The sequence below is a fragment of the Rhinichthys klamathensis genome, unplaced genomic scaffold (genome assembly GCF_029890125.1).
Source record: "Rhinichthys klamathensis goyatoka isolate OS25496 unplaced genomic scaffold, OSU_Roscu_1.1 h1tg000201l_1, whole genome shotgun sequence".
Taxonomy (NCBI): Eukaryota; Metazoa; Chordata; class Actinopteri; order Cypriniformes; family Leuciscidae; genus Rhinichthys; species Rhinichthys klamathensis.
The window spans coordinates 122,420-135,480 of NW_026606727.1; the positions used below are offsets into that span (position 1 = coordinate 122,420).

The 13,061-nt window shown below is 41.2% G+C and overlaps 1 protein-coding gene across 7 annotated transcripts in view; it reads right to left on the reverse strand.

Annotated features, from left to right (window-relative positions):
- Window positions 1-286: 286 nt before the first annotated feature.
- sema5ba (sema domain, seven thrombospondin repeats (type 1 and type 1-like), transmembrane domain (TM) and short cytoplasmic domain, (semaphorin) 5Ba) overlaps window positions 287-13,061 on the reverse strand; it is a 158,505-nt gene continuing 145,730 nt past the window's right edge. For 4 of the 7 annotated variants that reach the window (XM_056263159.1, XM_056263160.1, XM_056263161.1 and 1 more), the window contains 5 exons: window positions 11,646-11,816; window positions 8,943-9,077; window positions 7,153-7,197; window positions 6,125-6,330; window positions 287-1,578 (listed from right to left, as the gene is read on the reverse strand). In XM_056263159.1, the coding sequence (XP_056119134.1) occupies window positions 1,411-1,578; window positions 6,125-6,330; window positions 7,153-7,197; window positions 8,943-9,077; window positions 11,646-11,816 (725 nt within the window). In that variant the 3' untranslated portion in view covers window positions 287-1,410. Of the gene's footprint in view, window positions 1,579-4,701; window positions 4,793-6,124; window positions 6,331-6,975; window positions 7,012-7,152; window positions 7,198-8,942; window positions 9,078-11,645; window positions 11,817-13,061 lie in introns of those variants that run through there. The other 3 variants (XR_008808199.1, XM_056263163.1, XM_056263164.1) reach the window with 3 other exon arrangements.

The window sequence follows — 13,061 nt, forward strand, 5'->3', positions numbered from 1 at the left end:
AATGCCCTTTAGAAACCAAGCATACCATAAATACTACATCCTGGTGAGAGTTGCCATTCCTGAAACACTTTTATCGATAACTGAAGAGTTGCATCTGGAATGTGGGCGTGATGCCGCTGGGAAGCATGTCAACACATGAGCAAAACAAGATCTGAGTTGGGCACATAGTGCTGCACACAGATTATATTTTCAGATATTGTTTGATGTGACAAAAACAGTGATCCATTGATCATTTCTGTGAGAGTTGACTCAGGCCAATTTTATGAATATGTGATGCTCATATACCGATGTACGCCTTCGCTTATTTCTCTGATGAATGTGATGATGGTTAGGAATACACCATCTGGAAACAATAATAAAAAATAATATATGAAATGTTCAGTATAGCTCCATCAATTTTCGAACTCGTCTCTTAAATAAACTCTATTGTCCATCTATCCTACAACTGCTGAATAGTTCCCTCTTTAAAATAACCGTAGAAAACAAGTGCCAAGCTATCAGTATTTCCTACATTTTTTCATAATAAAATATAGTCCGTCTCGGTTTGAACCCAGTCATATTTAATATGAACACCGGGACTTACAGTAACAGAGTAGAACATGTTTGCTTCAGACCTAAGCATATTCCATGTTGGTGCAATATTCCTCAATTCCCATGCATTCGCAAGTAAAAAGGGTGTTTCAACTTTTTTAGGGGAAGAATAAGGCATTCTTCTGTCCTTATGCTTTAACCGTGCTGAAAATCTATAACTCGGTTCTGAATAGCATCCTATTTTAAGCAGTTCTTTTTCTTGCAGCTTGGTTGTGAACTCATATCCGAACAGTCCACCCAGGAGATGCATTGATGTCCTCTTTTGTTAGAGATTTGCCTCTCAAAGGTCGGAAGTCAGTGGGAAGTCCTTACATTTGCATCCAAAGGTAACAATACCACCGTTCTAACCAAACCTGATAATGTCACCATTGATTGCTCTCTTTTGTCTGGTGTCCGGCTATTCTTCTCTTATGTAGTTTTAAAAAGAACTGCCACAGCGCGGCAGATTGCATTCCCGTAATGAATATTGCTGGAGTTGTACGGGATGCCAGCACAATTTTATCTTCCCACCTTCAGCTTCAGCAAAATCTCCTTCCAGTAACGGGAGTTCTGCAGAGATCAATCAAGACATCCGTTTATCAAAGTCAGTGTAGCTACACAATCTTTAAAAAGTGCTGTTTGAGTCACTGGACTTTTCCCCCATTGGACACCACAAGGCATGACTTAGGAGACACAGTCTTCAGGGGAGAGAGTTTGGGGGGGAAAATCAGCTGGAATGTTGGAACAAGCACCACATTGGGTGCAGAGTGTCTGGGTGGGAAAAGGAAGGTGAGCGGCCTTGTCACCATGGCGATAAAGCTACAGATGGGCACACATGTCTCAGCTGTGGTTATAGGTTCTGCAGGGAGAGGGTGAGGAGTCTGGGCGGTAGTCATATTTGCCCAGTGCTGTGGGGTAGTACGTGGTGGTGTACACATTTGTCTGCTGAAGTGGAGTAGGGAAGTAGTTGGTCCTCTCATCCGGCAACAAATTGTTCTTATTCAGAGTCTGTAGAGAAAAAAAATATATAAAGGATAGTTACATGAGCTGAGAGGCAAATCAATCTCTGAGATGAAACACGGGGTTGTAATATCTGCACCACTATTGTGTTTGAGCAGCCCAAAAAAAAGCAAAATTAGCTCAACCAATGGCATGAGTTTGAACAGTAGATCATGTAGGCTTGCAATGAACTACACCTATGGACCAGAATATACCATAGACCTTCAAGTGGGGGCTATTGAACAACACAGAGAACAGACAGCAACATGCTAAAAACCACTCAGGACACAAAATCCAGAACACACAGTAGAAAATAAATTGAGAAATCTGGTTCTTTTTTTTGCAATTCGGTTTGGTGTCACCAGTGGAGCAGAAATTACAAACTACACCTTTAAATATGTATCGCACCACTTAATGGAGCCCATAGAAGATAAGCTGTACAATTCAAAAGTGGTGAACTTATGGGTCATGGATGAAAATAGCATGTGTGTATGAAGTGTAACGCTCTCGAGAAATATCATTTGTCTAGTTCCAAAAAACCTGCAGCTCAGTTACTGGGGGAGTGAAGCTATAAAACACACAAGATTGATTTGAGTGACTCACCGTAGCCGAGAACTGCTGTGCAACAATTATACTTTTCAAAACCTGGCAAACAATAGCTCTACAAATGGACTGAGATCTCCATTTTTAGTCTGAACAAGATAGATGGAATTGCTGTTTTATCCAAGACTCAATGAGTGACAACAAGTGAATGTTTGTCTACTACTACGAAACCAAATGACATCTTCCTGACAGTGGTATCTTCTGCAGACTTTCGACAAACAGCTCCCTGCGCAAAATCAGAATATTCATCCTGATTTACAACGTGGCTCTCAACGGATGCTTATTCAAACACCCATCAATCAGAGGGAGTCCGTGTCACACGGTTAATATCACACAGCCATCTGTGCACCGACGTGGCCTGGGAACGCATAGACAGAGGCCTGAGTGACGATCTTTTGCAGCAGGCGCTTCTTTCTCCATCCACTCGTATTGCCCAAGTCTCGTAATGAGTTTCAAGCAAGTACTGGTCATGCAGAAGATCGATGGAAAAAGTGGCAAAAGGCTCGCACAGGTGTCACAGCAAGGACACGAGGTGGAAGGAGAGCGAGCCGAGCCAAACTAATTGGATGAGCTCGACGATCAGTCACAACCAGCTGTGGGAGTCCACTGAGCGGCTGCTGCTTAAACAGCCTAATGGAGCCCATTAATAAAGACGGAGTGTGTGCCAGGAGCCAGAAGAGACGGCTAAACAAGCGGCCGCGGGGAGAGGGAAACCAGCGGTAATCTCCAAACTATCAGTTATCTAGTGATGCTCATTTTGGACAAAACAAACGAGCATGCTCTCCGACTGAGTTTGGTTTCTTGACTGCTTACAACTTTTTCTGCTAGCTCATCTGTGGGAAAACATAAAGGTGAAATATGTCATGTTTTGATGTTAAAATACTCAGCTTAATATGCAAACACTACATAAAAGCAATTTGTAGGCGCATTCCCATGAAAAGTGTAAACGCTCTCTCTGGCTATCAAAACACTGACCAACATCTGCAAAATAGATTTAAATATGGTTAAATGTGTAGAACGGAGCTGTTAAACACTCTTTTAAGTAGCTGAAGCCAAAATAAATAACAATATGAACAGGACATGCAATCTGTCAAAATCCACTGAGATTTATGTGGAATTGTCAGGCCATATATTCCATGCTGCCTACATTAGAAACTTATCTTCAGGCTCACACAGAATCTGCACAGATCTACTATGACCGTTATTCTCAAAGTTCTACATATCACTGCCTTTTTTGAGTGTCCATTAATTATTATATTATTTAATTTGATTATGCATTTAGCTACAGTATCAATGGGAGTGCAGTACTCTGAGCTCAATTTTAGTTTAAATCCACCAAAATTCGGAACAGAAAATACAATAAAAGGCTGCAGATTGATACCATATGAATATATACACTACCATGCAAGAGTTTGGGATCAGTAAGTTTCTTATGCTCAGCCAGGTTGAAATTATTTGATCAAAAATATAGTAAAGATTTTGAAATATTATCACTGTGGCAAAAATGGCAAAAGGAGAATTCTTAATGTTCATGTGTCACATGATCCCTGAAAAATCATTCTAATATGCTGATTTGGTAATAAAGAAAAAATTCGTATTATTATCACTGTTGAAACTAGTTGTGCTGCTTAATATTTTTCTGGAAACCGTGATACTGAACATGTTTTCTAGGATTCTTTGATGAATAGAAAGTTCATAAGAACATCATGAAATGGAAATCTTTTGTAACATTATAAATATCTGTACTGTCAATTTTGATCAAATTCATGCGTCCTTGGTAGGGCTGCACAATAAATCGCAATGAAGGCTGCGATTATTTTACGCTCAGCTTGTCAGTGCGGCGCTCTCACGCAGACACGCCAAATATGCATGTTTGACGCGTGTTGCTTTTTCAAATGCACATTATAAGAGACTCAAACTCATGGCGACCACGGCCTACAGCGAGAAGACAGAGGATGACTTGCGGATTTAGATTTCGCAGGATGATATTGCATCCCTCGGATCTATTCAACCATCACTCTGCGAGCTGACGGCTGCGATGGGAAGCGAAGCGGAAAAAGCCCGACTCCGGATAAACACGTCCAAGAGCAAGATCCTTTCTATAGGCTACGTCTGCGCACATATTCCAGTATACATTGACCAACAGCCTCTGGACGAAGTTGATCAGTTTACTTATCTCGGCAGTGTTGTGACAGCAGACGGCGACTCAGACCAAGATGTCGCAAGTCGATTTGGGAAGGCCACGGCGGTTATGCGGCAACTATGGCCAATCTGGATGTACAATGCAATTGTCCTAGGAACAAAAATCCGACTTCTAAATTTAATCGTCATCCCCACAGCCATCTACACGAGTGAGACCTGGAAATCGTAGGCAAGCATCACCAAACATCTTCCAACAACGATGTCTTCGGTCTCACAACGTAACCATGTCAGCAAAAAGGAAATATACAGACCGAAGAACTGAAGCAAGGACACCCGAGAAAACATGGCGGCGTACATTCATCGAAGACTTATGCGCCGTTGACCTACCATGGGACGAAGCCGAAACAGTTGCGACTGATCGAGCCCGCTGGAGATTGCTTAGCGCCCAATGCGCCGCACGGCGCAGGCGGATCTAAGTCTAAGTAAAACAACAACAACAACAACAACTATTAGTTATTTTCATGGACCGCAGAGTGCATTTGGGACACATCAGGCCAATACCGACAAGAAGTACTAATCCCCCCCCATCCTACTTTTAGCAACTACATTGTAAGCCACCATAATTCATTGCACATCTTACTGAAAGTCTTGCACATTGTGAATAAAAATATGCATGACTAGCAAATAGCCGCTGATAACTGCAATATGTGACTTTGCAAGGATGTTAGACCGCGTTATAGCTAATGAAATCAACACACATCCCTGATAAATCAAAACGTCTCCCTGCTTCATGCAAAATATTCCCACATAATGTAATTCCTTCTATTTACACTTCAATTATCAATCACTCAATAGAATCAGAGGTAATTCCTTGTGATACGGGCCATGGACTGCTCCTGGGCAAAAAAATGGCAAAGATTTAATATTTAGTGGTCTTTTAATGGTCTTAACCATTTTAATCACAACTCAATCACTGGTCAGGAAATACTGTATAATACTGTAGATAAAGTAACTTAGCACGGAATAGCCTTTCCCAACTTGCAGACAGCTTTTTACAGGAAAAGGGGTCAGTGTTGTTCCACTCAATGTTAATGGCTTTAAACAGTTCATGAGTAGTTGAAAAATGTCTCCCAGTTCGTTTGAGTTTAATGTGAGACCAAATATTCACTATGGGGTTAAAATCTGGACTCTAACCAGGCCAAAACATGAGCCTGATGGACTTGTTCTTGGTTGTCTTTGCAATTTGGGCAGGATTTGTCTTGTTGAAAAATAAGATCTGATCATTCCTGTTTAGATAACAACTTTTCATTTGTGGCACAGTGAAGCAGCTAACCAATACCAGCAGCTAAAGAGGATCCCCACACAATGACACCTCCTCCTTCATGCTTCACTGTGGTAGACATTCATTTATTCTATATTTATTATATATTTCTGTCCAGATTTTTGAAGACACCGCTCTGGAGCATCACCATGCAATTTGTTTCATTGTGATTCATCACTCCACATATTCTGCCAAAAACGTCCTTCTCTATTTGATGTTTTTCTGAGACAGCAATTACTTTTTAAGTAGTGCATTTGCTTAAATTGAGCTAATTTCCTGACCAAAAATGTGTGGTTAAGACTATTAAAAGCTTAGCGGTTAGCCATTTTGGGGTTGGCCCTTTTGTTTTTGTTTTGCCCAGGGGTGTACATCTAATATGGGTAAGATTAAGTGCAGCAACATGATACACAACAACAAAATAACAAAACAACAACATGGCATAAAACAGTGTAACGAAAAGAAAAGTGTGACCAGGGTGTCAGCACTGACCTTGAACTCCATGGGTGTGTATTTCTCATTCTTTGGTGTGGTGTTGCCCTTGTAGTTGAGGTGGTTGGGAGTGGTAGGGTGGATGACGGCAGACTCCTGCGAGGGCTTGTGGAACCGCTGGCAGTACACATACACCAGAAAGGACAACAGACCGGCACCCAGGAAGCACGACACACCCGTAGCTATCAGGTGAAGCAGAGTGAACCCTGGGAAAACAAGAGAAGGCAATATTACAGTAACCATTTGTCTGCAAATAACTGTAATATGATGTCACTCTCATCCAGACCTTTGACTAAATATACTTTTTTTTTTATATAATGAGACAATATAGTCATCCTTGTCAGTGGAAACTTTGTGATGCAGCACCATTACATCTCTCATCATTAACACAACATGTCTGTAGCCATCAAACAGTGGTGGGCAGGTGCTTGAGAGCATCTGGCTGAATGACGCAGTACCAAGGGACAGTGCTGTGATTAGCCGGTCGATGTGATGGACCAGGCATCCTGCCGGTCTGACCCATAATGAGTGCGAAATGTGATTGAGGAGAGTGAACGCCAAACCCCCGTCATGAACTGATCTAATTGGACAACGATCACTCAGGAGAATGCCACTGCTGGACATTGATGGGTAATATGTGCTGCCACCTGGAGAAACACCAAACTGGCACTGCGGCGCGATCTCTGAAGGCAGCCACTGCCCAATGTGGCCTGGATTCGCAACCTAAAAGGCACCGTTGTGCCCCCTCATGTATTTTTCATCTGGTGCATGCACTGGAAAGGCAGCACATCTCTGCCTGGGAGCACGACACATGAAAAAAAAGATCAGCAATGTGAATGAAGTTCACTCACTTAAACCTGGTTATCGATTCCATTTCTTCCTGAGTTCTGGATGAAAAGGAGCTGACGTGAAACATGACACACAAGCAGCACACTGCTACATGTCTTTGAGCATTCAGGAGAGTGCATGCACAAGCGCATACTAACATGCGGTGAACACAATACAAACACATCTGTCGAAGCACTTACCTCCACACTGCTGGTCCTTCTCATAGCTAGATGCCGGGAGAATTGCTGTGAAAAGAAGGAGATATATAGTTAGGGACTCTTCACACAGGATGAGCAATGGCCGTGAGCTCTATCTGAGCAACTTGAACTGATGTTGCATATAATTCAACTTGAAACAGCATCTTCAAAACACAACGATCGTGGTTCGAGATGCATCGGAACGGTCATAGACATCCATCTAGAGCAGTAGCTGTCAACTAGTTTTGCTTCAGAATCGAAATTCCTGTAGCTCAAGCAGTAGAGCATGGCGCTAGCAATGCCAATGTCATGGGCTCAATTCCCAGGGAATGCATGAATTTACGCTTTAGATAAAAGTGTCTGCCAAACACATAGATGTATGCATGTAAATTTTACTTTAGACATGAAGTGACGACTTTTTTTCATATAAACGCAAGGAAAAAGTGTCAAATATTGATATCTTTTAATATTACCATGAACTGCATAGGCCCGACAATATGTACAATTATTCATTTTATCCTTATAAAATGGATGTGCAGCCTTGATGTCATCATTAAAAGACATGGAAATTGCTTCCTCCTTTTCAAAGCTAATAAGCTTATATATTTTGGCATCACAACTATGCACAATTGCATGGTTAGTTGCAGTTTATTTTATTAATGCATTTAGTGTCCATTTTTTGGTCTCTTCTGCTGCCAAATTTTTGTTTATGACCAACAATTTTGAGTTGCGATCAACAATTTGATGATAAACCAACCATTTAAAAATGGAGCAGACTGAGGCAAGAAACAGTAATGTGAATGGCCTATTACACACTTCCTTCTTTTTCCTCCAATTGTTGAATTGCAGCCAAAATGTCAATCACTCCCTGTCTTATATCACTCCACTCTCTTCATTCAAAAGCAACCTTTCTGGAAGTGAGGCGATTCAAAGAGCAGAAGACCTGAGTGGTGAGGAAGACAGTCTCATGTTTTATACCTGAGGGATGAGCAGGGCCGCAGTGATAAAGTATAGGAAATCACATCAAAGGCTCGCAGTCAGTCGGGTCGCATAAAAGTGATGAAATTATTACTGCTGTTCTGCCATTTGGCCAGTTTTCAAACACCCCAAGTATTCAAGAATAAACAGGAATGTCAGTAAAAATCAACTGCAAGCAATTTTGTAAAATACATAGCTAAACTTGATTTAAACACTCGTTTAGAGTAAATATTTCATTTCGGTTGAGGTAATGAGGTGCATTTAAATGAAACGTGTTTTTCACTGCTGCAATACTGTCTGAAGTGCACTATTACCGGGCAGAGTCTTGCTTTTCAAGCTCTATCTGAAATCTCCACAAACAGCAGAGATGGGTGTGGGAGGGAGATGTTTGGATTGAGATGCACAATTCTCCTTGATCTCATCATCGTCTAAGACACCTCAGGATTTGGAACCCTTTTCCCAAAACTGAAGAGAAATTGGATGCGAGTCTGCCTTGTGGCATAACATTAATATTAATTAGAGTGCCTGATTCACTTGGTATTCCGCTCTGATAACTCGTGTTCTTGCAGGCTGGGTGCGTTCAGTTCTTCACTTTGAACACTTCCACTCCTCCAGCAAGAGTAATGAATAAGCACAAGTAAACATATTACATCTAATCTATTAAAAACAACAGCGAGTTTGACAGGGTTTTAAAGTGTATGTTTATTTAATAAGACATTGCAATAACATCGCAATTGGAAAAAGCTTAGTTTCATAATGGAATAGTCGGACAGCGTGTGAATATATGTGAGAGTGTATATATAGCTCTCTCTCACCTGGGATCTCATTGCAGTCTCGGTGCTGGGAGCTGTTTCCCACACACTGCGTGGATTGAGCCCCGCACACTCGACTGCGCAGCTGCAGGCCCGAGTCATCACACTCAGACCACACCGACCAGGCCATCCACCCACCTGCACATAGACACAGCCACAAACACAGGGTTTAAAGAAACAGTTCACCCAAAAATGAACATTCTGTCATCATTTCCTCACCCTCAGCTCATTCCAAACCTCTATAACTTTCTTCTGTCAAGCACCAAAATAAACAAAACTCATAAGTTTAATAAAAGTGGTCCATTTGACTTGCACTATATTCAAATTCATATTCCGAAATTGTTGCAAGGAGTCGGTTAAAATCATCCAGTTCTTAAGTTTAACTCATTGACTCAGTGACCAAGTTGCAGTGGTTAACAGCTCAGTGGAGAAGATTATCAGTAACAATGACTTAAATTCTACTTTTATGACACTGTTGGGTGCTTTTTGAAGCTCAGTCCCCATAGAAAAGTACATCAGTACATTTACAATTTCTTCTTTTGTAGGTGCAAGGAAGAATGAAAATCCATCATAACATCAAAAATAATCAACATATCAGTGAGTAAATGATGGTGGGTAAACTATCCCTTTAAATATAGCGCTCCAATTTTGGCCATCCTCACAGTTCAGGCGACAATCTAACCAGAGCGGCCCACCCACGCACATGAAACAAACACCACCAGAGTCACACGGGGAGGCAAAAATAATCACAGTCTGAGGCAACACTTTCAGAGCAAGTGTACCAAGAACTTTACTTTGATTTCAAATGTATTTGTTTGCTGGGAAAATTCAATCTGTAAATATACACATTCCTTTCATGTTCCAGCTTTTAAGATGCTTGTCTAGACCATACACAGTCTTAAAATTCTCTCAGAGCCTAAAAAAATGTGTCATTCATGAAGGGGGACAACTGGGGCCAAATGTTTGAATCTAAAAGACTTTATTATCAGTAGCAAACTAGTCTCAGAGGACATCCTGGCATTTCGTAAAATACAGATCCACAGTTCAAAATGATAAAAGGTAGCCTTTCATTTATTTTCCAAAAGCAAACAATATATCATATAGAATTTATTAGGCAGCACCCTAACTGAAATGGAATTTTATAAATGACTGATACGGAATGTTCTACCTTCTGAGTTTGCTCTTAATAGGAACTGGAATAAAAGCTGAATATTTTAAAGGCTCTTGTTTTGTTTGATTGTTAATTCAACTCAAGATCTGCCATTGACAGCATGGATTTGAGATTCTTGATAAATTTAAGTTTTGTCTAAAAGGAACAGCTGATTATTGTATGGCATCAGAATGTGACAACAGAGCTTTGCACTGCCAGAGTCTGCTTGCACGCAGCACACTTCCATATGCATGCAGCTCACATATGGTACCATCTGCAGCCTGGAGGACCCAGAAGCCCCTCTCTGAATCTAAAGAGTGTGTTTCTGATGATTGAAAGGTCTGAAATCATGCCTTCAATGCAGTGATGATCAGTTGGTCATAAATAAACCACCCTGTTGAAAAGACCAGCATTTGTTGTGTTGTGGACGCTGCTGTGCTCGCCAGGCTTCTTAACTCTTTCCCTGCCAGCGTTTTAAAAAAAAAAAGCTTTTTAGATAATTTTCACAAAACTTTTATGGCCCCCAGAATATTTTGTTATATGAATATCTGAACATGCAATATATCCAAAAAAAAGAATAGAGCTTCTGCTTTTCAACAAAAAATTTTTTTATTCTAGTTTCATGCATTCTTTTTTTGTGAACACTTGAATGTGGCTACTTTTTATTAAAAAAAGCAACATTTTGAACAAAAAGCTAAGAAAAATCACGCTTTTGTTAAAGACTATGTCCAGATCGGATTTAGAAAGATGAGCAAAACATAGATGTGGTAGATCGCTGCCATTAACACCCCAAAGGCTTGCACAGTCCTATACCATTTCCTGGGCCGACAATTTATTCGGTAACGTTAGGCAGTTTTGAATTATATTCTGTTTAATGTTCATGTTATTTTACATTTCTATCGCTTGTTTCTGCTTCTTTTTTCCGCCTGTGTTTTGATTCTGAGATTCTGTACTCTTTCAGAAGATGTGTAATAGTGCTCCCTACCGTATAACAGTGAACACATGGATTGCTGGAAATATCCGCCAATCGCAGGGAAAGAGTTAAAAGGGTAAAGTTCATCTGAAGAATTTAAATTCTGTCATAATTTACATACTCACTGACTTTCTTCTGTGGAACACAAAACATTTCAGTCTATGGACAAAAACACCGAGACCCTTTTCAAAATATCTTCTTTTGATTTCCAGAGAAGAAAGTAAGTCATAGTTTTGGCATGACATGAGATTGAGTAAATGATGACAGAATTGTCATTTTTGAGTGAACTATCCAACCAGCACAATTTCCCTGGTCGATCAGCCTGAGAGATTTGCTGGCAAATACAATGCTGGTCAACCATGCTAATCTATGCTTGACTTTTCAGCAGGGTTGAAACTGCATGTGTCTGATTTGTGGTAATAATGGCTGTTGATGGACAGATGACACATTGAGAAGCAACTATATTCTACTTACAGACAGAGGTAGAGCTCAATTTGGAGAACATTGAGGGGTTTTTTGTAGCACGTTTCACTTAAAGCATAGTTTTTTCCCATTCATGGTCTTGAATTGGAGCTGATCTTACCATCACAGGTGTGTGTGTTGCAAAGGGCCTCCTCTGTGTGCAAGCCGATGCAGATGTCCCCTCCATTGGCAGGGGTGGGGCTGGTGCATGTGCGCGTTCGTTGATAGTGCCCGCCTCCACAGGGCACTGAACACTGTGACCATGGCGACCAGCAAGACCAGGCGCCGTTAACTGCACAGACCAAACACGCACAAACAAATACGACATACAAAGACAAACACAAAACAATCAGGCAAGCAGGGGGACACAATCATCCAAGCATCAGATAGCGGACGCAAATGCAACACAAACAAGAAAGACGTTGCGGAGGATGCAAACACGATGTACCGAACATAAAGATAAAACAGCATCAAACAGGCAAACACACAAAACAATACAAAAATGATTGGAAACTTGCACAAGGCGGACAAGGCAAGCAAACATCTGTTATGGAATGTGATGTTGATCCAGACATTCAGAGTGCAGGAAAGAATGTCGCACGGGTCTGTTTCAAACTGCTTTATTTGACCCACAAAGCTCCTCACCGAACACTCGAGACTTGTTACAGCGAATGCCAGCTGTTCACTTTCTTTTCTCTTTTTAGTCTTGCTGAAAATTACAGATTAAGCAGATGGCTGAAATCTGGTTGGTCACCATGTTCCAAAAACCAGCTTTACCACCTTAAGCTGGTATAACCTACTCGTTTGTTGTTGGTTCAAGATTGTCTACCAGCTAGAAACCAGCTATCATGTTCCAAATCACAGCTAGCACTTTAAACTAGGTTTTCCATCTCTGACCAGGATAGAAGCTTTGTTGTTGTGAAGTGTCCTCCCACTTTAACAGGCCCTGCCACCATCCTCTCGACGTCTCATCAGACTGATGGAGGAGAAGGTTAGGGGTGGCTCCTTCTCTCTGCACTAGAAAGCATCGTTTAACTTCAGTGGATTAGCATGTGTGTACTGGGGCATGACTGGAGTGTGAAGGCAGAGTGATCACAATCACAGTGAGTCCAGCAACCTCGCACACTGAGAGAGAAGCCAGGCGTCGGATTGGAGTGCACGTCTGAGGTCAAAACGATGATTAAAATGGTTGGCTGATGTCAGTGATGTGTTTGAATCCATGTGCCCTACCCCCTTCCCCTCCACTTTACTATTTCAATCTTATTTTCTCTCCTGCCTAAGTAGAAAACAGCATAGCAAATACTGTGGGTGATGTTCATTTGTCACACTCAGTGAGAGTTTAGAGCGGACAATGCATTGGCAAGTATCTGCCAATATGTCAAAAGAAACACATAAACCATCGGTCACCCTGCACTTCCAAAACATACCACCCTTAAACTGTCTGTTAGCAGCACACTAAATTATCCATTAGCAATCTCAGTTAGCACCATTAAACTGTTAACAGCCTTAAACTGTCTGTTAGCACACTTATACTGTT